This window comes from Dromiciops gliroides, chromosome 6 (assembly GCF_019393635.1).
Source record: "Dromiciops gliroides isolate mDroGli1 chromosome 6, mDroGli1.pri, whole genome shotgun sequence".
Lineage (NCBI taxonomy): Eukaryota > Metazoa > Chordata > Mammalia > Microbiotheria > Microbiotheriidae > Dromiciops > Dromiciops gliroides.
The window spans coordinates 35,877,807-35,902,535 of NC_057866.1; the positions used below are offsets into that span (position 1 = coordinate 35,877,807).

General features: G+C 39.8%; 1 protein-coding gene and 1 pseudogene across 1 annotated transcript in view; both read right to left on the minus strand.

Moving 5' to 3' along the window:
• Positions 1-525: 525 nt before the first annotated feature.
• PDHX (pyruvate dehydrogenase complex component X) overlaps positions 526-24,729 on the minus strand; it is a 75,397-nt gene continuing 51,193 nt past the window's right edge. Inside the window, exons 6-11 of the mRNA XM_043970013.1 lie at positions 18,355-18,532; positions 17,110-17,257; positions 7,711-7,769; positions 4,494-4,652; positions 2,797-2,861; positions 526-1,586 (exon numbers count right to left, since the gene is read on the minus strand). Of these exons, the coding sequence (XP_043825948.1) occupies positions 1,328-1,586; positions 2,797-2,861; positions 4,494-4,652; positions 7,711-7,769; positions 17,110-17,257; positions 18,355-18,532 (868 nt within the window). The 3' untranslated portion in view covers positions 526-1,327. The remainder of the gene's footprint in view (positions 1,587-2,796; positions 2,862-4,493; positions 4,653-7,710; positions 7,770-17,109; positions 17,258-18,354; positions 18,533-24,729) is intronic.
• LOC122730722 lies at positions 12,428-14,147 on the minus strand (annotated as a pseudogene).

Sequence of the window (24,729 nt, forward strand, 5' to 3'; positions counted from 1 at the left end):
ATTGTATAACATTATAAGAGGTATACTACAAACTGTTTCCTTCAGCTATCCCTACCAAGATAATGCAATAAGATATTTGGAGGTTTTTTATTTTGCTACAATTTAGAAGCAACTCATTCAAAATATATGCATCTTCTAAAGGAGAGCAATTTTGGCCAAGTACTGCTATGCATTTGAAACTTGGCCGTAAATGGTGAAGGATGTAATATTTGTAACTTAATAAAGATTCCTAGTTCTCACTCTTCCAATCTGTCCTGTTTTGTTACAATCCTCCAATTTTATGATTTTGATCAGATGTTACACTCATCTTAAAAACAATGTCTGAGAGCACTCTTCATTGTCTCCTGCCCAGGAGTGCTGTCCTGGTACACTTAACAAGAACACCTCATCCATTTCACGATGTCAACAACTCCTGACCTCCATTTTCTATGGGCATTTATTTTCCAAAAATATATTGCTTATTAAGTCAGGAACAACTCAAACAAAGTAATACTTTATGTTTAAAATAAAGAATCTTTAAAAAACTTTTAGTGGGAGATTATCATTTATTTTTTAACATATGGCGACTCAGCATCAGAGTAAGCATATTTTAAAACTCATTCACTGTTTTCTGAGTTTCTACCAGAAGGTAAAGGTGTTCTGGCTCCGGTTCTCCCTTTTGGTCTTTGTTTAGCAGAAATGTATCTTTTTTTCCCCTTCTCTAGAAGCTCACAGTGTATCAATGTCAAGAACAGAACAACAGGATTGGTAGAAATCACCTTGGGAAAGGTATGGCTTTATATACAGGGACAACTCGACAATGTTGCCACAACCCATCAAGAAATGTAATCCCAATTACCTAGAGATCTGTCCTTAGCAGGAATGCTTCATCTCTGTGTTAAATCATTTAGGAATATTGTCAGAGCAGCCCTTGTAAAACTGAAACTGAGCTGTCAAATCGCTGGGCTTTTCAATCAAAACCAGCTCTGCTTTCACCATGAGAAAGCTGGCCTTGTTGTCTATGGTTTTCTTTTAATTCAGGCTCTCCGACACGCTCCTGATGCTCTTCTAAATACAGAATTTCAGTTACATCTAGTTAAGTAGAACCCTTTTGTGCAGCACCAAAGTAGTTTTAAAAGAAGCCAAATAACTAGATGTGTTCTTCCTTTGATTAGTCTTTAAAATAGGTTATCTTGAAAACAGAAATGAAGATGATCGGTCCAGGTTCTATCAGCCCAAATAAATGAAATACTTTGTCCATTTCATACTAAACATTCAAACTACTTTCCTATAGATTGTAACCTTTCTTTTTAGTAACAGCCTGCACAGTTAGTTGGTCGTTTTGAGACTAGTAGAGTCGAGCAGGATTCTCTAGGTTTGCTTTAAAACATTCAAGGAACTTGGTAGCCAGCTCATCGTCCACTACTCGGCTATCACTGGACATGGAGACAGTCATGAGCTCGCGCTGCTGCAGTGTGGTGTTTCCTTCTTCATCTTCAGAGAGTTTGAGCTGAGGGCGAGACCGACCCACGGCCAAAATGCAGGACTGAGGAGGATTGATCACAGCGCGAAACTCGTCGATACCAAACATCCCCAAGTTAGAAACACTATGAGAAAAATAAAAGGCTTTGAGTGGGAAAATCCTCATGAAAACAATCTTTCTGACCACACCGCAGGAATGTGCTATTGATCCCTCAAGTAAACATTACTTTCAGACATTGAAATAAACATAATGGTTTTTGTGAATTCAATGATAATGCCAAAAATAACATCTTAAAAACTTAGGTGTTAACACTTTTCTCCAAAGCACTTTAACGAAAGGGCCACAATTAGAAATTAGCATATAGCACTGTTTGTACATCAGCATTGTTCGTACATCTTTCAAGGTTATTTGTACATCAGACATAACTCCCTAATAGTCTTTCAGCTACAAGCAGGAAAGATCATGTTTTAGCTCAACTTTTTGTTTCCCCCAACAGGGTTAGGTGTCTTATCTAAGTCATCAAATGCTTGATCAGGGGCAGCTAGGTGGCGCAGTGGATAGAGCACCGGCCCTGGAGTCAGGAGGACCTGAGTTCAAATCTGGCCTCAGACCCTTGACACTTACTAGCTGTGTGACCCTGGGCAAGTCACTTAACCCCAATAGCCCCCCCCCCCTCTCTCTCTCACACACACACACACACACAGAATGAAGGACAAATGCTTGATCAAATGGCTCCTAGAGTGTATGTCTTAATTTCTTATATAATCAGAATGCTGTAAATTGGAATTTTAAAAACTCACACAGATATTTTGTAACAAACGCTACTTCACAGTGATCAGCTTCCATTAAAGAATACATTCACTGATAAACACTAAGGCTATGATTAGCTTTCTTGTGGTTCTTGTTGCTGTTTAGGCATTTCAGTCGTATCCAACTCTTCATGACCCCGTTTATAAACTGAAGGTTTGTGGCAATCATGAGTTTTGCCATTTCCTTTCTCCAGCTCATTTTACAGATGCGGAAACTGAGGCAAACAGGGTGAAGTGACTTGGCCAGGGTCTCACAAAAAGTAAGTGTCCGAAGCCATATTTAAACTCAGGAAGATGAGTCTTCCCTGACTCCAGGTCAGATGCTCTGTGCACTATGGCACCCCCTAGCTGCCCTTCTCTTGTGACTAAGGGCTTTGAAAGATACATTCTGACTAGTAAGAAGTTTTCTTTGTAAACGTCTGTTTCCTCAATATGGAGGAACAAGGATGTTTTAGGCAAATCAACAGAACAAATTTACACTAATCTTAGGTCTGACAGTGATTCTAATTAATGTTTCTACTTTACCTAAAAGACCCTCCTTGATATTCTTCTGGTAATAATTTTCCATCTCTTGCTTTCTTTGCCAGAGCCTAAAAAAAAAAAATAAACAAAATATAAGCACCAAAAATATGCTGGATGGCTATAACTGCCAACTGGAAGAGTCAGTTCACAAAATTTATGTAATTCTGCTAATTATATCAAGTTGTTAATTTTTCGTGATGTGCTCTTTATTTAAACACAATTAGGAAAAAACAAAACAAAAAAAACGAGTAGGGCACAACAGATTTCCCAGTCTAAAAAAGTGAATTTAAAAAGCCTATGGGCAACATCACCTTCTGATGGTTTTTTCCTCCTTTTTGTTTCTAGCAGAGGTATGATGCCAATTCACATTTTTTAATTTTCAGTCCAATGTTACTTTAATTATGCCAAACTGCCTCACTGTTGCAGTGTTCTGCATATTATTTCCCATGATGTCTCAGTGTTGTTTATAAGCAAAGCAATTTCCTGTTTTGAATGTAAATGTGTTCTTGACAAAACCAGTGGCCACCTTAGAGACTCTGGACTCCGCCTTTGTTATTCAGTCGCCAGGATCTTGGTTGCTCATCTTTCTGGGCCTCTGTTTCCTAGTCTGTCAAGGGAGGAGGCTGAGCCAAACAACCTCTAAAGTACCTTGTGGCTCTAAATTAGACTGAAGTCTACAAAATCCCAGTCATGATTTGAAGTTCAGTTTTTGCACCACCTTTAGAAGGACACTGGCTCCATGTGCTAGAGGCTCACACTTTCCTGGGCCCTAACAATCAGCAGCATTCTTGGGCTCCGTGCTTCCCAGTATCTCAGACACAAGGTCAGAGAGGCTGGTCTACAACTAGACCTGACAGACATCCCATAACCTGGTAGCCAAATTCTGGGAGGTGTGTTAAAGTGCAAAATTACCAATTGCAGTTTAAAAGGTCTAGAGTTTAATTTACTTTAATTTATCATAAACAGAATTAACAGGACAGCACTGATATTCACTAATTAACTAAAAGAAACCACAGGCTATTTTTTTAAACTTAATCTCCTCTTCCCACTATCAACATGTCATCATGAATTGCTGCCAAACAAAACAATCACAAACTTGTTGCTTAACAAAAGTATTTGGATCTAAAACCTCAGATGAAAAGAGATGGGTTTAGACTTGAAATAGCCCTTGAACGTCAGGACAGAGAAAGAACAAACGAGAAACACGTTTTCCCACCTTGGGCAATAGCACTAAGTCACATGATTTGATCAGGTCTATCAAATGGACTTAACCAGGAATGCCTTTAAAGGTAAATGATCTCATGTTTCCTGACTCCATGAAAAGAGACTGAGGGGAGCAGAGGGACTGAAGAGTCTGAATGAAAACACTAGGACTTTTCCAAGACTTTGGTGGAGGCAGCCCGGGCATGTGGCCTTGGGGCTGTGGCATCCCGTCACAACCTGGCTTGTACCACCCTTCTCAGGTTTCCAGACCTGTGAAGGTAACTGGGCAGCATGGGCAGAGGGGGCATCCACCCCTGGAAGCTCCTCTATCAATGACGTCCTTGGTCCAGGTCATGCCCCTGCCCTTCCAACTCTGTAGTCAAGGACCTGGAGTTCCAGAAAGCCCTGACCGACAGGAAGTATCTAGCAGCACTGACTTACACCCAAGGCGGCGGGCGCTGAATACACAGCAAGCAGCGATAAGGCTTCAGACTCACCTTTACGGACAGAGCGATTTCCTGTATTCCTTTGCCAGCAGCATCTTTTATGATGGGGGTAATGAGACCTCTGTCTGTTGCCACTGCAACAGAGATATCAATGGAGGACAGCTGCTTGGGGCCCTCTCCATCCCAGCTCACATTCACATTTGGCATTTGCTGGAAGACAGAAGTGGAAAAATATTAAACAGAGTAGAGTCTGACAGCAGCGAATGACTAGAAAGACGCAAAATGCACAAATACATTCTCCATGGTAATTAACCTGGCCAGGTGGAGGCTCTTGACTTAAAGACACCTTCACTGTATAACTGGGACTGAGGGGGGTGAGTCACGTCATCTTTGAGACTCAAACTCCCTTTATAATGAGGATAACACTTTTACTAATCTCTTTCTACAACAAGATTGATATGTAAGAATAAAAAAAAAACACATTTTAAATTGAAGATGGAGAATACTGGAATAAAATGGTAAAGTTATGCTATAAAAATGAATTTTATGTTCATGAAGTAGAACTTATACTCACAGTACAGAAGCAAAATATGCCTCCCTGGTCTGTGAAAATGAAATAATGTGGGTAAATTGGGGGGGGGGGAGAAGAGAGGAAAACGGGGCAATGAGGGTTAAGTGACTTGCCCAGGGTCATATAGCTAGTAAATGTTTGAGGCTACATTTGAACTCAGGTCCTCCTGACTGCAGGGTCAGTGTTCTTTCCACTGTGCCTCCTAGCTGCCCCAAGGAGTGTATTTTTAAAAGGTTGGCTCCCCCCACCTGTTAACCCTTGGAATCATGTACAAAATCACCCCACATCACATATACACATCTAGAGCAATGAGTGTGGAGAGTCAGGGGTTCTAGCTCTGAGTCTAAGCTCTGGCTGACTCGGGCAAGTCAGTTCACTGTTCTAGAGGTCACATGTAAAAGGAGGGAACTGGACAACACCAGTTTTAAATCTTAGGGTTCTGTTTAGGGTAAACATGGGTAAATGAAGAACTCCTAGCAGCTTACGCTAACAAAGACAGGAAGCCCGATGCTCTTCACTAGGGCAGATGGCTCCCACCCCTCCTTTAGGTGTCCTTTGGGACTTTTCAGCTTCAAGGCTGTCAGTGATGTCTGTTGTTACCAGATTTCACAGGCATACACATTTTGAAAAAGGAAGAGGACCCCTACTTAGGGCAGACACAAAAAGGTGTGAAAAGGGAAAGCCAGATTCCCTTAAGTCATTATACACAGATATCCCCTACAGAATTCTAGAATATAATTCATAAACCCAAGTTTTAGAAAACAATTTAATTAGAAAATAATCATAAACTTGAACACCTTAAATAGAGCAAGTAATATAATGGTTTAAAATTATGACTCCTGAATTTTGCCCCTAGCTATACCAGTGACTCACTAAATAACCTTTTATTTAGGATTATAATAATCCCCAATACATAATAGTTTAGTAAAAAACTATTTAAACCAAAGTTACTATATTATCTTATTTCTGCCCTAGGTACAAAGATCAAAGGAATTCAAAATCTAAAGTCATTGAAAAAGCAAAAAAGAAATCAATTTGCAATCACTTTTATATCACAACTGTACCTAAAAATATCAAGCAAGAAAGTAGAAAAAGAATCACATGGCACAACTATTTATTATAGTCTCATCATTTATAGCACAAGCAGAGGGCATAATTACATGTTTAAAGCCCACACATAAGGAAGAAGAACTATGTAGTTAAGTTTTTGTAGAAACATTCCTTAAGTATAAACCTTCACTTCTTTTTCCAAGGGGAAGGGTCATGGAAGAATTGTACCATCTTATGTTTAGGGTTACTTTGAGAACTCAATATATTACATGATTGGAAACCTTAAGATGTTAAAACTGCTTAAAATCAAGCAAATTAGACTACATGTGTCAATGTAAGTAGTTCCTTCTAAAGCACAAATATCCAAAAGACATTATTCTACACATTATTCTATTAATAATATAGTTAACTGGGGGCAGCTAGGTGGTGCAGTGGATAAAGAGGAGGACCCGAGTTCAAATCCAGCCTCAGACACTTAACACTAGCTGTGTGTCACGGGGCAAGTCACTGCCTCACTGCCCGCCTCCCCAAAAAAGCACAGTTAACTTAAATTTGTAAGACAGTTATGACAGATGTTCCTTAAAAATATGGACTGGATTTTTAAGGTTCATAATTAGATCTGTGATAAAAAAAAAAAAAAACTGCTGGTTGATAGTAAGGAAAGTATAGGTATAAGAATAAGATTTTTCCATATTGGGTTTTAAATAGTTATTAATAACAAGTTGTTTTTTTAAAATACTCTCAAGACCTATCTCTGGTCTACTGTTTAACAAAATAATTCCCAGAAAACCAAAAAGGCAAATAGAATAGGGTTAGTATTGTTTTTTTAAGCACCCATCAGAACTAGCTAAGGATTATATTCCAATGCTAGGAAGTTAATTTATAAGTGAACTCTGTTAGATCATTTGAGTAGGTAATTTTTTCCATATTGGTTAAAAGCCTTTAGGGATACGCTAAAGTTTAAAAAAAAAAAAAAGGGTCCATCTACAGGTGCTAGAAGGAGATATCCCTAGCCTTTAAACAACTTTTCAAACCGCTCCAGGGAAAATATGTCCTCTTAACAACATAGAAATAGCATCATCAAGTACCCAAACTGAAAGAAACATCTACTAGAATATGTAAGTCCCAAAGGTACTTTACATTTACTACAAATATGCATCATTATAGAAAACTACACAATACAACGGGGAAAGAGTTTGAAATGGTCTCAAAAGCACTGGGTGGAGGCTTCTGGTCCTGGTCCAGGACCTCCCCATCTTGTATCAAAGGCAGAAGGCCATTTTTAGCATCCATTCTTACCTAGCCTTTATTCACTGAATGGGCGCTGCCTCAGACAAACTGAGACCTGGAAAGGCCTTAGCTTAAACAGGCCAAGGTCTCCCACTGCATCCTGGGCCAGTGCCAATCACCAGGACCTATGCCTTGCCACTGGACTAGAATGACTGCAGGAGAGAGTGAGGCTGGTGACTCTGCCCAGCCCTGCCTCATTTAAAGTCAATTCACTCGCAAGTCAAGACACCCCCCTCCTGATGCCATTGGTCCTCTTGGAGAGCAAAGGATGAACAACTATACCCAGGCTACACAAAAGACAAGCCCAAGAAATAAAGCCAATAGATCAATCCCAGGTGTCTGGGCTTTGTTACTTACCTTAAGGGTTACAGCTATCGCCTTGATAATAAAATCATTTACTGATACTTTAATATCATCTGAAAGAAAAAAGAATATTATGATCAAGATGACTGCTCACATAATCTTAAGAATGACTACAGCTACATCAATTCGACAATGGATAATGAACTGTTTTTCTGTACCTTGGTGACCTGCACTTTATAGAAACAGAAATTCCATAAAGTGTGACACCGAATGAACAGAATGCTACTTCCCAGGAGGCAAATTAACATTAAGCTATATCCTGACTTCTATTTAGGGGGAAAAATTAAGTGCTCGGGAATTCCGTGGCTAAGTATATTCTCCTAGAAGCCAACCAGAACTCCTGCGTCCCCCAAGCAGGCTCATGGAAGCACTATCACTGACCACCAAGCTCTGAAAGCACTCCAAGACTAACTATGAATGAGACCAGGGCACAGAACAGTGTCTGAAGAGATGAAACTACATGGACGTAGGTCCTGGTGCTTTTCTAACTTTATGATGAAACATTTAGATCCTTCCGGTGAACAGCGTCTTCTGACAAGGCTTTTTTTGTTTGGTCCCATGTAAAAACAATCATAAAAACAGGTTCCTGCTCACCTGTGCAGGTTTTGTTTTCCCTTCTCCCAAAGGGAAAGAGGACGGCAAACAAGACTGGGGAAAGGTTGCCATTGAAGCCACAACCAGAGTGCAGCTTAGTGCCACCTCTGTGGCCCCCTGGATCCTCCCGTTTCTATGGCTGTTTCCATCAGCGGCTCCTAGAGAGCCACATAACTTCACAATGACAAGAGGATCATCCTACCAAAGGGGTGCAGATTTTTAACTTCGATGAGATGAATTCTTAGGAAGCTACACTGCACCACAACGGTTGCAGTAACTGCTAACTGTAATGGGGCACAGTAAACAGGTATGGCTCCTGGATCAGGAAAACCTGGCTTCAAATTCCCTCTCTGACACAGGATGGCTGTGTGGCCCTGGGCAGGTCATTTACCCTTCTAGTGTCTGATCAAACAACCCTCTAAGATTAGGAGCTGCAGAGAAGGTGCTGATCTGCACTGGGAGAAGACACGCCCAGAACTTCCTAGACCAGGAAGTTATAGGCCCCAATAGACCATAACTGGTATCTTTTGGCTTAAAAAAGGCAAATAGAAATACCTCAGTGCTGATAAGCTTTAATCAACTGTGAAAAGACTTAGCTATTATGATGAAAAATGCTATGTACCTCCAGAGAGAAAAGTGATAAACTCAAGAGTGCTGAATGAAACATGTTCTTTTTTTTTCTTTATTTTTCTTCCGGAATATGACTAATGGGGAAATGTTCTGTATGACTTCATATGTATAATGGCTATCATATATCTTGCCTTCTCAGTGGGTTGGGGAAGAAATAGACAGAGGGAGAATTTGGAATTGATGATAAAAGTTAAAAAAAACAAAAACCCAAAAAAACACCACCACTATGTCTATTGGAGCCAAGTCTTTATTTCTATCACAAAACTGCATCTGTGGCCAGGCTACTTATTCAAAGGCTCATCCTATTATTAACTTCTTGGTATATATGCAGAGAAAAAGTAAAGACTTTCCAGACAAATTTCCTAACACTAAGTTCCTTTTTCCAGTTTCCCTAAACTAGCAATCCAAAGATTCTACCACAAGTCTAAGAAAATATTTCTGAATCAGACAAAGATTCACTAACTTTTAAAAAATTGATATTCATATTTTATAGAACCTAAGAAATACTGAGGGAACACAGACTATTAGAGATGAGCACAGAGATTGTAATGTTCTAACAGTGGAGAATAAATAGCCCCCATCAACCCCACAGGAAATTGCCATATGAAATGAAGTTATATCACTAACATTTTCCAATTTTTACAAAACCCTAAGCTTCAGTGCACAGTTGTTTTTAGAAGATTCCTAATGCCTGGAAAATATGAGAATTTCCAAAATGATTTTTTTGCAGTCATAAAAATATTTTTATTATTTTCCAGTTACATGATAGTTTTCAACTACATTTTCATAAGATTTTTAGTTCCAAATTTTTCTCCCTCCCTCCCCAAGACAGAAAGCAGTCTGATAGAGGTTACGTATATACGATCACATTAAACATATTTCTGCATTAGTCATGTTGTGAAAGAATCAGAACACAAGCGAAAAACCTCAAAAAAGAAAGAAAAAAAAAACAGCCAAAAAGTATAAATCTGCATTCTGAATCTACAGTTCTTTTTTCTGGATGTGGAGAACATTTTCTATCATGAGTCCTTTGAAATTCCAAAATAATTTCTAATAATACTTCAAAGGCATATGGAAAAAAATTAAACATTCATAGGATGAGCGGGCCTGCCCTTCATTCTAAAGAGCACAGCTTCAGAGCTAGAAGGGATCTCAAAAGTCACCTAATCCATGACTCGACCTCTTCAAAACATGAATGACGATTTTTAGAAACTGGATACCTGAGGACTCTTAGCGAGATTTCCCTAGCCAGGCTGGACAAGCCTCTGCTCTTGTCACGTTCACGGGATCCATTTCTGCCCTGATTCCAATTTCCCCCAGAGCAGTTTTCTGCCTGGTTCTCTGAACCTTTAGCAGCTGTCAGGCTGACCTCACCAGTCACTTTGAAGGGCCTTGCTCCAAAACCTACTTATACAAAGTTTAACCCAGCTCTTGATTATCTAAGCTACTGGTGAGAATGGGGTGATATTCCTGGAACTCAACACCACATCTGTTGGAAAGCCCTCCGCTAGGTACTAACAGCTGCTATGTGAAATATGGTTAAACACGGGCCTTTGTGAGACTCTAAATTAGACGATGCTTGACACACGATGAAAGCTTACAACAAAGACCGCTCTGCACAATGCCTTATGACTACAGAACAAGCAAACTAGACAAGGAATCTTCTCCTAGAGACAAGTACACTTTTTATTCAAGTTGGCATTACTACACAGATTGTTTACAAATTGGAATGTGAATGCTTCAAACCAAACTCTGCTTCTTGCTATTACACCTATAATTCTCTTTAAATCCTTCCTTCTGGTTGTCACTTTTGCAAAATATAGAGATCTATTGTATCCTAAAAATACACGGCTTTCTCTATTTACATAAAGTTAGGTGAATTAAGTTAGGTGAATAATAGGATGCTTTGTATTTAAAATATGCAAGAAGTGCACATCTTCACTGTAGAATATAAACATTAAATATTTATATAAAGTCACCTAAAAGGAAACAACATCAGGAATGAAAGTTATACATCTATTTCCAGATTACCTCTCTATCCTCTACCAAGGAAACTTGTCTCTGATGCAGTTTACTGCACTTGAGGGGCAGAGGCCCCCTTGGCCAAAATGATCAACCCCATCGGCCCAATGGACAGGCTGACAGATGGACCGTTAGATGGCCTTCAGTCAAATAGACAGGGTATCTATCATCAGCCTGTGTGGTACAGAGGACTTTTCTTCAGGCCCTGGGATCCAGCTCTTGAAAGAATGAATGGTGTGCCCAGAGGTAGTCACTGAGCCCCCAGGAGCTTTATGCCACTCATCATCAATAGGAAGAAAATGACACCAGCACTTATTTGCACAGGGTTGTTGTGCTCTGTAAACTTCACATGCTCTAAAAAGGTGTGAGTATTACTAATTGTCAGGCACTCCCTTCAGCAGGTTTTAGCAGACAGCTAGCCCCTAAGGCTGGCTCCCACTGCCACTGTGGCTGGTGCCCATGGGATCCAAGGGGAGGGGGCAGGGAGGTACTTGACAGGATCAACCTTGGCTCTCATTTTCTCCCTCTTTCAAGGTTATGTTTTGGGTGTTCTTTGACTCAGTCTTTCCAGTAAGGTGTGAAAGCTTCTGTTTCGTAGCCCAACTTCTTCCTCTTATATTAAATCACAAGTCCAAGAAGAGTTGGGTTTTTTTGTTTTTTTTAAAAAGGATTTTTTTGAAGGGACCTGCTTTGGTCAAAATGAATTCAAATCTTGTAGAAAAAAGGGAGCCGCTTCTGTCTATACCACTCAAAGCTCCCCTCTCAGTCCTCCAACACTCCTGGAGTCAATAACGCAGCCAAAACACTGAGACACTGAGGCGGCCTTTGTTTGGTTATTACACAAAAGACATTCACCAAGTCATAAAGCCTCTTCAGCCAGAGCTCAGTTGTTCCCATTTATTGATATAACCTTTTACTTATGGGAAGTGAAGAACAAAAATACATTTCTGAAGTGTCTGTTTTTACTTTACAACAACAAAAGTAAATTCACCGAGCCACTAAATAAAAAAATGGAGCCTATGAACTTTCAAAGTGCCTTTCTGAGATGGCAGGGACAGACACTGCATGAAAAATGTTTAAGGGAACATTGGCAATGGTACTTGAAAAACGAAGAACAGCCTTTCCAACACAAAGCAAAGTGACCAGACTTTCATTAAGAAAAGACTTATCAAATTAAGACAAATTACTAAACCAATTGCTACATGGCAGGACTTGACTGGGATTCATTCTTTACATGGGAAGTAAGGATATAGTAATGCTGTTTTGTTTTGTTTTTTTAGTGAGGCAATTGGGGTTAAGTGACTTGCCCAGGGTCACACAGCTAGTAAGTGTTAAGTGTCTGAAGCCGGATTTGAACTCAGGTACTCCTGAATCCAGGGCCGGTGCCTTATCCACTGCGCCACCTAGCTGCCCCTGTAATGCTGTTTTTTAAAAAAGGTCAGAGTAAACCTCTTACTCAGCCTGGGCGAATGCAAATGAAACTGAGGCACATTAATAATATCCTAAGATAATATTAGCTCAAATGCAGTCTTATAATCAACAAATTATGAACATCTGTTCAAAGCAACTTCTTGGGCTCATGTTCCAGCATTCGTGGAAACACCCAACTGGAACACTCCCCTGGGTCTGAGATCTCCTCCATCTGCATGTTCCCCTCCAATGACTTGGCACAGAGCCCACCCGTGCTCACCCCTTCTGGGCTACGGGTCTTCCTGACAAATTCAAGACAGCAAAAGGGCCCTCAGGCTGTCCACCTGTCATACTTTACCCATGCCGTGTGGTGGCCATTTCATATATATCCATGTGCCTTTCTTCAACTGCCCCCTCTGTGTTATTCATTTTTCAGTTCTCCTGAAGGTGTCCCATATCCATGGAACAATTATGAAGCAGCTGGACTTATGCTTCTGAGAGAAGTTTGGGGGCATTAAAAGATCTCTGCCATTTCCTGAACGCAATCCAGCCCACTCTCCTGTTCCTCTTTGGTTCTGTGCCTAGACTGCTGGGTATCTGTGCCACACCAACACTGGGATGGCCAAGCTATACAGGGCGTCCATTCAGACAGGAAAGGACACATTGCTAAAATATGAGTCAGTGTGGATCATCTTGAGGGCTTTCTTTTTTTTTTTTTTAAAGAGATGACCGTTTTATTGATGAGACAATGGGCCAACTGACAATTTGAAGGGGTGACGACATACTAATATCACCCATCTTCTCAAAGAGGATGCAGTGCATATGAACCATCTTTTGCATGACATGATGCCTGAATAAATTAAGGAAATGGATTCCTCTTTTCACATTACAGTTTTTTTCCATTTCATGTTTGTCACAAAAGCCTCTCCTTTCTTGATGGAAGCTTCAGGTCAGAAAATGGCCTCCATAGCCATCAGGTCATCTTCAAAAGAGGAGATCATGCCAACAGCCAGGTTATTCTTGATGCCTTTTTCCCAAGCAGCAAGAGTGTGGAAAAACAGGAGCACTGAGTTTCTTCTGCTCTGACAAAGGAGCATTCCATGACAGCCTCCTTTCTGTTCACCGCACCCACAAAAGAGAAGACAAACCTGGCCCTGGCACAGGCACAGGCCACTGACAGGGGAGCAGAACCTGATCCAGCTCTCGCTTTGACAACCTCTATTCCTACCTCTCGGATCCTTTTCTGTCAGGGTTTTCAGCTGGTGTTCTGGAAGTTCCACTGCAGGAGGGCACTGAGAAGGTGGGAGATGACAGTCTTCCCTGCACAGCCACCAGCGACAGGGACGCTGACTATGGCTCAAGCTGGATCTGTACCCTTTGATTCTTTAACAAAAGTCTTTGTTCTGAAGATATCCAATGTTGGTGGGGTTATACACAGCCTGTTTCTTTAAAACTTCAGATGTGATCGGGATAGTAGAGCTGACCAGATCATGGCTTCTAGGCAATGCTTGGCACAGGAAGCGGTCAGTGTACCAACAACTGCAGTGCTGGTGTTAAACAGGTCATCACAAGTCATTCCTGGATTCCTGGGGGCTCTTGCAGGAAATCATGACAGCGTCACAGCTTTTGAGGTCCCATGAAACCTTTCATGATAGCTCTAGCCTCAATACAGCTCAGGTCAGCTGCAACACAAGGGGTGTGAGTCATGTCACAGAGTGTTAGATGTTTCCCCAAAGGGCTATTTTTCAGAAACAGAGAAAGGGCTGTTCAAGTACCTAGCATAAGTACATTTGCATTATTCTGTGCAGAGAGGTGCTGAAGCCACGGTGGAGGGGCAGCACCAGCTAAACAGGTGAAGGACCACAGCATTGTGGGACAGAGGGCATGGGTGTGGTGAAGGGCAGGAGGGTGGCCTGTGACTCCAATAACCTACAGTACGTAGGCCTCCAATGTCTTTTAATGATGCTTTTTGAGGCCTTAATTGAGGTCATCAATTCAATTACCTAGTTCTGCTCAATTTGCTCCCTAACAGTTCAAACAGATTTTCCAAGTTTCTATGAATTCTACATATTTGCGATGGAATATTACTTGCACAGTGAGAAGTTATGTTCTTAGACCATGATTTGTTTAACCATTCCAGAATTAATGGGATCTTGCTTTCCTCCCTGTCTCTCCACTATTACAAAAAGTATTGCCGTATTTTGCTTCTTATGTGACCTTTCTGTCTGTGACATTTGTAGGGTATATGCCCAGTAGTGTTATCACTAGGTCAAATGATCAGTACACTTTACTGAATTTTTTGAATTGTTAGACCAACTCACAGTTCTGTCAACAGCCTATTAGGGAGTCTGTCCTCTCAGAGTCTCCCCAACATTTATTTTCCTCCTCTATCACACCTTTATCAGTCTGACAGACTGTAAGATGAAAACTAGCTATTTTAATCTGCATTTCTATTATTAGTGATTTACAGCACCCTTTCTTTGTAAGGTGGATGATGGCTTGCAAAATCATCCATTCAGAGCTTCTTATCACTATTCCATTTCATTCCCAAAAAGAAAATTTATAAGCAGAGTTGTGGAGGGGAAGTGGCACATAGGATGTCACCAAGGAAATGTGAGATTGGAAAAGAACTGGTGAGCTCTGTGAGCTCCACTTGTACCTCTGCAACATAGTGAGAAACACACCAAGACCTCTAGCACATTCGGTGGTCTCCCTGGCAAACTTACGGAAGGCAGGGACAGACACGGGCAGCTTAGGACAAATTCACTTGGGGCCTGCTGAGATTTCTTTAAGCTCAAGGCTCCTGGCCTCTACTTACTGTGTGTGGTCTCATGAGCTGATACAGTATCTTCTTTCGCTATGCTTTCCTGGAGATAATTTTTAGCAATGTTTCATAATTAGTATTTTAAACTGCAGTATCCCTTGGCTACCTGTATCTCTTCACTAGGCAAGTAAGTCAAACATCCATTGACTCAGGAAGGCTTTGGTCACTCGAGTCTCGTTTTGGCAACTAATTTACATTGGTTAAATTTCCTTATGAAATTATCATAATCACTGTCATCCCTCCTTCCACCCATTTCCCATTTTTCAATTTCATTTACTTATTTTAACAGGCCATAGTTTCTTCATTTTTATTTTTTATTTAAAGTTAACAAGTCAGTGATCTGACTGTTACCAAACAGCTGATTCAGGAATAATTCCCATATCAGTAATGAGCTACTGAGTGCCTGTTAAATAAAATCGCGCATGTGTGACTATTCTGTGATCACCACAACCTGGGTCTCATATACTTTCTCAAGGAAAAGTTTCATGATATACAGACATGAAGGTTTTACAGAGTCTAAAAAACCTTTAGTCCTTCATTACTTTATTCTTAAGCCAGATTTTGTAATATGCTTTTTCTAATTCTTACCCACATGACATTTGCATTGAAGTCGTCAAGTATTAAAGTAGATGGAAGACCATTTTTGAATTCAGGAAGATCTGAGTTCAAAACTGATCCCAGATCCTAGTTGTACGACTGTGGGAAAGTCACTTAACCACTGTCTGCCTCAGTAAACTCAACTGTAAAACAGAGAGAATTATAGCAACTGTCTCCTAGGTGGTTGTGAGGATAAAATGAGATATTTATAAAATTCCTTCCTTTCTTCCTTTGTCCTAAGCAATTATGGTTTCAGGTTTTCTCTGAATATACAGTAAAATTAAATTTTTTAGCTGGTTCTCTAAGAACTTAGGAGCTATCTTGACACCTTTCCATTCTGCTGCAATTCCTTTTTGTTTCATTTAGTGTTAAGACTGTTAAGGCTTGGTAAGATTCAATTTCTACATTCTGTTCTCCTATTGTCACTGGACAAGGAATCTCTCGTTTAGAGTACCAAGAGATAATTTATGCTTCCAGATAATCTAAAATTCAGAGAATTTTTGCACCCTCTGCCTTGCTTTTTGCTAAAAAAAAAAAAGTTTCAAATAACTTGGCAAAATGGAGCATGATAAATACATAATGGGGCAGGGGGAGGGAGAGAAGTGGGGTGGATATAAAGTTATAGAAAGCCTCACTGAAAGACTCAAACAACATATTCAAAAATTGAAGCTCCTTAATTATGACACTGAATCATCTTCTGAATCTAAAAGGGTTAAATTTTGTTCAGTCTGGTTTTAGTTTTAATTATCTATGAATTAGGAGCTTAATGTATGTTGAACTGATTTTTAAATATTATCACTATTAGATTATGGCAGAGGAAGAAAGAGGATAAATAAGAGAGGAGAAATTGTCAGGTGATTTAGAGACTACACATAACCAGGATAAGTTCCTTTCTCTAGAAGGCAAAGATTTGATGGATTTCTTCTTTTAAGTGAGATGAAATGTCTTGTAACTTCACTTATTTCTGAAATTTAAAATAAATATAATTCTATCACTTGAAACAATGGAAACTGCACTGGCTTGGGAGTCAGAAGACATGAATTCAAATCCCACTCTTGACATTTATTATCTCATCCCCGTGTCTTGGGCCAAGTTGCTGAACCTTCATGGGTTGCCATTTCTGCAACAGTACACAAGGGGTTGGTTTATCATTCCTTCTCACTCTAGACCTACAGCCTTATAACTTCCAATCATCCTTTAACCGTTAGTGCTACATATGCGTACAAGATGGAGAATATGAATTACACAGATAATGGGCCACTTTGTAAGAGACAAATGGGATATGCTCATGGAAGTCCCCCAGTCACTTTACTCACCTTTGACGAGATTCTGTCTTACTTTTAGGACAGCTCCAAGGTCACAGTCAGCAGTAGCATAGGCATGAGGCACCGTCGTCTTAGATTCAGTTAGCCTCTTGGCAATTACTCTTCTAACATTGCTGGCAGGGATTTCAGTGAAGGTACCCTAAGAAGAAACAGCAATCTATCCATTAAACCATGGGGGGCAGAAGAATGAAAACCTACCCATCTGGAATCCTGTCCCAATAACCATAACATATAACATCAACTGACAGTTAATAGAAAGTAGACCATTTGAAAGGGATGAGGGAACCTCTTGTTTCTATGAGAAAGAGTAGAAAGATATACAGTGGGTTAATAAAACAAATTAAGGAAAAACAAAAGAAAATGACTTGTATTTTAACTATATATATATTAGCATGACCGGGATAGCCAATGGGAAAAACCAAACTTGCAAGTTAGTCTTGTGTTCTTGGGCTTAAAATGACAAAGAAATCACACTCAAATCTGTACTATTTTCCCTTTGGTAGCACTATACTGAGTTAATCAGCTGAGAACAAAACAATTTTTTTCTAAGATTACACAACAGACAATAAATAAAATAAGCCAAATATAGTCAACTCTTACCCACCTGCTATAATAGAGGTGAAGGGCATGAATAATCCAAAGTATCAGGTAATTTTCAAATAATTTGTTTAGCTGGGAAAGTTCTATAAAATTTGTTTTTTTTAAAAGGGAGATCTGATTTTTCTGAGACTCGCAAAAACGCTAACAAAATAACAGAATAATAATATAGAGATTTGGCCCCCCAGCTTCCTCATTCCCATCCCTCAACATAAACTGACTCCTATTCTTTTTTGACATACATTCCAATCCATCCAAAAGGGAAGATATAACTTGATATAATGTGTTGGTTCGGAACTTCGTGGGGCGGGAGTAAGCATTCTGCTATAACCTAACTAGACCAGGGAAATTAACAAAGGAGAGCCCTGAAGGTATCATATACTGAGAATAATTATTTTGTACTAAACATGTGGAATTTCTCTGTTAAACAGGATCACTACTCAGTATGCTGATTTCTATGCAGAAAATAGCTTAGGATTTAAAAAAAAAAGTTTTCTTCATAATTAATGCTTAAGAAACATGGCAACACAGTTAATGTCCAGTATGGCTTTTCATTTTGTAATAGTGCAATCTGTTTTTGTTTTTAGTTCTCCACGGTACATCATTCCTGAAAAAGCAAAATCTGGACGAAGGTATTACCACTGCATTAGGCTGCCCTGGAGTAGAAACTGGTGGAATCATTGGCCTTGGATAAGACGATGGCCCAGTAGCTGCTTGTGGAGGCAAAGGCACTGCAGTTGTAGTAGGAGGTGCTGGAGAAGGTCTTGATTCAGCATGTTTGCCTGCTTTTTTTAGCTGCACAAGTTTGAGGGCATCTCTAGAGATAAGACAGAATTCAAGGACCCTTATTAGCACCAACACATGGATAAAATTTCAGAGGGAAAAATTCTGATTAAAGAAACAGCTAAAAGTAATTATCAAAACACCTTTTTCTTTTTCTGCTTTCAAGGAATTGTACACCTGTTCATTCTCTCTCCTCCAGCTTGGAAAGGGCCTAATCTTTCCTCCAATTAGAAATCAGGTTACCTAATTTTGTATCCTGGTTAATTTTTTTCTTTTACTTAATTGATGTTGTTTGATGAATTGTTTTTAATATAGAAAAGCCTGTCTCTCCCTATGTTTATGGTCCAGTCTTATGCTGAGAAGGTCTGTTCATGTGTGATTTGTAATGCAATTGCCATGTATTGCTTATTAAGTCGATAGGCTTAGAAACTCAAACCTTTGTTTCCTCAGTCATTTCATCTTCCACCTGCCACATGTGTCTGCATCCAATATAAAGTTATAGAGAATGAATACTTAGATTAAGCATGATAACCTACAGTACATGGAAAGGTTATTACATTTATGATCTATATGGTTTAACCAGATATTTAAGTTTCAAAGACATTTTAAGTCTGAAGTAGCTTTATCGTAAATCTTGATTTTTCGATGACATCAAAATGATTTCTCATGAACTCAAGAAATTCAATATATAATACAAAAGAAATTGTATTTTTTAGGTAGTCTACTGATGTTCTTTCTAGTAAGGTGTGGGATGGGGAGAAGAAAGACGTATAATTATTCTGAGTTTCAGATGCTTTATGGAGAGTATGGCCACACAACTAAGTTTAAGAAATTCAGTGAGTGTTTACTTAGTGCTTTTATCTTTTCTATTGTTTCAAAATCAGAAATGAATCACATGGAACTGCATGAAAAATGAAACTATCATAGTTTAAGAGGAGTTCATGGGTTCCTAAATGCCAAAGGACTGAAAGCAATATATTATGCCCCGCAATATGCAAAATAGCATTGTCTAAGGTAGAAGAGGGGGGATAAATTTGATTTGAGTAGAATAGGTTAGTTAAGCAAATATGTCAGGCACAAAAAGATCTCAAAAAAAAATTTAAAGCCTAGTCAAGCCAAGCTAAATTAAAGAAATGTAGTTCCTGACAAAGTTATTCTATATTACAAATAAACAAGAAATGCAACAGCACTGATTAAGCTAATAGTTTTAAGTTAATGCCAACATTCAACTTTTTTCAAATGTGCTGACTTTCCTGGCAAAATACTATTCTATAACATTCACATACCACAATTTGTTCAACTATTCTCAAATTTATGGTCACCCATTTAATTTCCAGTTTTTGAAAATTTTAATACTGAAGCAAAACACTTATTTAACACGGGAGACCTTGACTTGACTATGGGTAAAGAGTCTGAAGTTGAGAGGTAATAAAGACCTGAAACAGACTTACGGCAGAATGAATGTTATAAGGAAGAGACTAACATGAGAGATACCCAGGAGTGTCAAAGTGACATAGCCTGGAGCCTAATGGGGTATAAACACCAAGAACAGATGGCTTTAAACAGGTGACTGAAAGGATTATGATACCTGTCATAGAAATGGAAAAGTCTGGATGAGATGCAGGTTTGGGGGGAAAGATGAGGAAGTAGTTTGGGTTTTGACTGACTCCATTATGTTATGACTAAAGGAGAGAACAAGGATTTTGCTACAAAATTATATAAAATGTTAATAAAATAACAGCAGTAAAACAATGTTTGTAGTTCTACAAGGTAAATAGGAATAAAAGCTAACTGATGACAAGAATAAGAAAACAGTAAAAGGGGCAGCTAGATGGCGCAGTGGTTAAAGCACCGGCCCTGGATTCAGGAGTACCTGAGTTCAAATCCGGCCTCAGACACTTGACACTAGCTGTGTGACCCTGGGCAAGTCACTTAACCCCAATTGCCTCACTAAAAAACAAAACAAAACAAAACAAAACAGTAAAACATGTAAGAGGAAACAGTGAAGGGAATGAATTTTAGAAGCATGAGCAGAAAGGATTTTCAGGAGAAAAGAGTAGTCAAGGTCTCTCTGAAATTCTCATCAGAGACCCACGAAACAAGCTGGGGCTTTTCAGGACCTGAAGGCACAGTCCTTGGCCTGTTTATCCGTTGTTTCCCATGGCTCTGGTGAAGGCCTCGAATGGACATAGTGCTTTGTTTACTGATTCTCATACCATTTTTTCTTTTGATGCATCGATGAGTTTGTTTTACTCTTTTTCAAGTTTCTTGTCAGAAGGAACGACTCCCTAAGACGGGGGCAGAGAATGGATACAAGAAGAAAGCTATTTCCTGATGACAGATGGCTCCTCAAAAAAGGGACGCTATGAGCAGCTACTAGCTACAGGACTTATAGGGCAACGAAAAGTCGACTGCTGCCTTTCTGCAAAGTGAAAAGAAGTAAATCACAAAATTTAACACAGCCTGATTTCAGCTGCTCATTCTTTGTATTCATACGCCCAGTGACAGGACATAGGAGGGGCTAACTAAATGCTTAGTGGTGGACTGACCCAAATATGTGTCTTCTGACTACAAACGCAGGTGTCCTTCTCAGCTCCTTCACTGCTATCAGTAATGTCCTTTGAAGGTACATGCTGCCCCATCATGGTGACATACAATCGCACCAATGTGCACGTGTCATTTTACCTCTAGAACTAGAGTTCCCTCATCCTTAAAGTGAGGATAATACTCACAAGGTTACTGGAGAAATATACTCTGTAATCTCTAAAACACCATCCACACAAACATTATCTATGGACTCTGGTGCCCCACGAACACACATTTTTAATGTGTTCAAGAACAGGCCCAGGTGTTATTTGCACTGTGGTTTTGATTCTTTTCACCACTGCTTTCCCATCCCCTTCCCCCGGCAAATTCTCCCTCATAACAAAGAAAGAGGTTAAAATACCCAACCCAGCCCCCAGCTCCACCTCAGCCATACTGGAGGATATACGGACGCCTTCTTTCAGGCCTATCCCTCCCTAAGGAGGATGATAGGTGAACTGCCCCCTCAGTTCTCTAAACCAAGACTAGTCGTTGCAAAAGGCCCATATTCTGGGGTCTCTCAATATTCCTCTTCCTTTACAGGGTGAGAATCACTGGGCAGATGTCCAGTTTGGCTTACTTTCCTTGGCATCTTTGTTCAAATGGGCTGACTTTTCTGGCACAATACTATTCCGTAACATTCACACACCACAATTTGTTCAACTATTCTTCGATTTATGGTCACCGGTTCCATTCCCAGTTTTTGAAAATTTTAATACCAAAGCAAAACACTTATTTAACACGGGCGACTCTGGCTCATCTTTGATCTCTCAGGATTATATGCCCTCTAGAGGTACTGCCCAAACAAAGAGCATCAACAATATAGTGAGCTTTCCAGCACTGTGCCCAATAGCTTTCCAGAAAGGCAAACCAATGCACAACTCCACCAACAGGCCTGCATCCTGCTTCTATGTCACTGGCACAAAGTTTGTTGAGCATATAGAACAGCTTCACCTTCTAAAAAATGTGCCCTAGGATATTCTGGGAGGGCTTTCTTCCAAAGCCTGAAAATCCATCACCATCAGTATAAGAAAATGGCTACTACAGATGGGACATCAGGCCATATGCTTAATGTTGGACTTTGCATGAATTACAGGCATAAGAATGTTTTAAATATTTCATCTTAAATGTTATAACTGAATCACAATGAAACAATTTATAAAATCTTTTCTTAGTGACATTACATAACTCTGAAGGATGCTCTGCTTTACAATTCACTCAGAAAAAGAATGTTAGGGAAAGAGATGATAAAAACCATTACCAAACACTAATTCTACTCATTCAAGGGGAACTGTACAATTAGAACCAAAGAAGGGGGCAGTAGAGATCAGTCCTCTAGTCCAACTTATACTTGAAGCATGCATCAATTCCCTTCACAACATGACTTATAAATAGAACAGCAAGACTTCTATTAAAGCCCTCTAAGTAAAAAGGAACTCAGGGCCTAAAATGCTGCATTCCACACTGGGAGACTTTCCTAAGAGGTGTCTAACACTTTTGAAACCTCTAGGGCACAAACAGCATAGTTAGACTCTGTATCCTCAAACTGCCCCTCAAAAATGACAGAAATTTGGAAAATAAACAAAAAGGTCTCCTTTGCTTTTTGAAATAAGAACTGAACCTCAAAGAGGAAATGAGCAAACTGAAGAAGACCTCTGATAGATTTTTTTTTTTAATTGCGGGGCAATGAGGGTTAAGTGACTTGCCCAGGGTCACACAGCTAGTAAGTGTCAAGTTTCTGAGGCTGGATTTGAACTCAGGTCCTCCTGAATCCAGGGCCAGTGCTCCATCCACTGCACCATCTAGCTGCCCTCTGATAGATATTTTTAAAGATAGTTTCTTTTAAATAAGGGGGAGAGAAGGTAGAGTACAGAGAAATAAATGTCCAGTGAAATAAAATCAAAAGTTACAATCGCAAGGGACATGCTAGAAATGCAATCAAAGCCACAGAGGTGTGCTACTGCCACCCTCTCTGCACATGACCTGCTCAGAAGATTTAGCATCAGACTCCAATGCAGATTTATTAAGCAAAGAATGGATAAATAACTGCTTAGAGTGAAGAAATACCTTCACTAACACACTGAAGTACATTGTGTAGCCACGTCTGGCAAGCAAATAGCAACCAGACAGGCCAGCTTGAAAGAGACAAATTTCTGGAGTGGGTCATTTTACTGAGCAAATTCTAATGGCTATTTAAATGTTACTTGGCAAGACTGCAAATGACAGTGGGATGGCTCTTACAAGCAGGGGGCTGCGACTATAAACCAAGGGACTGCCCTTATGCATGCAATGTGGAAAGTACTAACATTTGGCCATTGTTTTTTCTTTTTTAAAGTGAGGCAATTAGGGTTAAGTGACTTGCCCATGGTCACACAGCTAGTAAGTGTTAAGTGTCTGAGGTCTGATTTGAACTCAGGTACTCCTGACTCCAGGGCTGGTGCTTTATCCACTGCACCACCTAGCTGCCCCTTGGCCACTCTTTTTTTCCAGCTGAACCCGTATATAGACAATGATCACTATCGGACAATAACAGGCTCAATGTCTGAAATCTACCAAATACTCCTCTCTAATAACTTGAGTCTGCAAGAGCTATTCTACTCCCTCTGTCTTCTGATGCTATCTGCCATACGCTGACATCTTCCTGCCCCATAAAACTGAGGATAGCATATTCTACATCACCGTCTAAGGAGGAAATCCAACAAGACTCGGAAGGTGCCTCTTATCCACCTGAAATGTCCTGTCCCATCCCCACCACTGCTGCCATAGTATGCATGTATCTATAGCGTAACAGACTCTAAAGCATGGGCATAATCTACCCCAGAAAGTCACAAAATACAAAGTGCACGGTGGAGAAGAAGGTCAAAGGACACATGGAGTCAGTCCCATTTCTCAGCCCTGAAAACAGTTTTGCATTAATGGATTTTTGCGGGAGCAGGGTAGTGGACACCAATCAAGGCTGGTACTGAAGACAGTAGCTGTCAGTGTGGACCACGAGCTTTATTTGTAGTCTTCTTGTTCTTCTTGCAAAGCCTACACGTCAGGTGGTCATTTCAGTGTTGGCATGTTTTGAAATATCACACATTTAGGGAGTACAATCATTCTATAAAATTATTTTGAGGCAGTTGTTTTAAAAATGCAGGTATTACAACACACTAATCTCTTAGTCATGTTTGAAGAAAACAGAAGATTGAATTAATATCCGATTTCTTTTCCTTGAAAGACATATCAAATCTTTACATGAATTTGGTTTTTTTTGTAGAAATAAACCAGTATTAGAGGAACGTTAGTATTGAAAAGGTGGGCCTTTACATTTAAGGAAAGCTTGGCCAAAGTAAAGAGCCTGTGCTTCTACTGTTCACCTCTGGCCTACTCCATCATCCATCGACACCATCTGTCCCCAGAACTCCCATGGCTAAAAAGCTCCAGAAGGCATCCGTTCAAATGTATGTTGAAATAGGAGTGAACAGCAGTCTCTTTCTACTTGGGGTTTCTGGGCCTTCTCTAGATTCTCCACCAGATCTCCTCTATCACAGCTGTGAATGCTTATTGTCAGGAGGCTGCTGAATATGATTATCTGTTATATTTTCTAAGGAGTCTTGAATGATTGTGATATATGAATGGGAGACATGTAGTGGGGAAAAACAACAA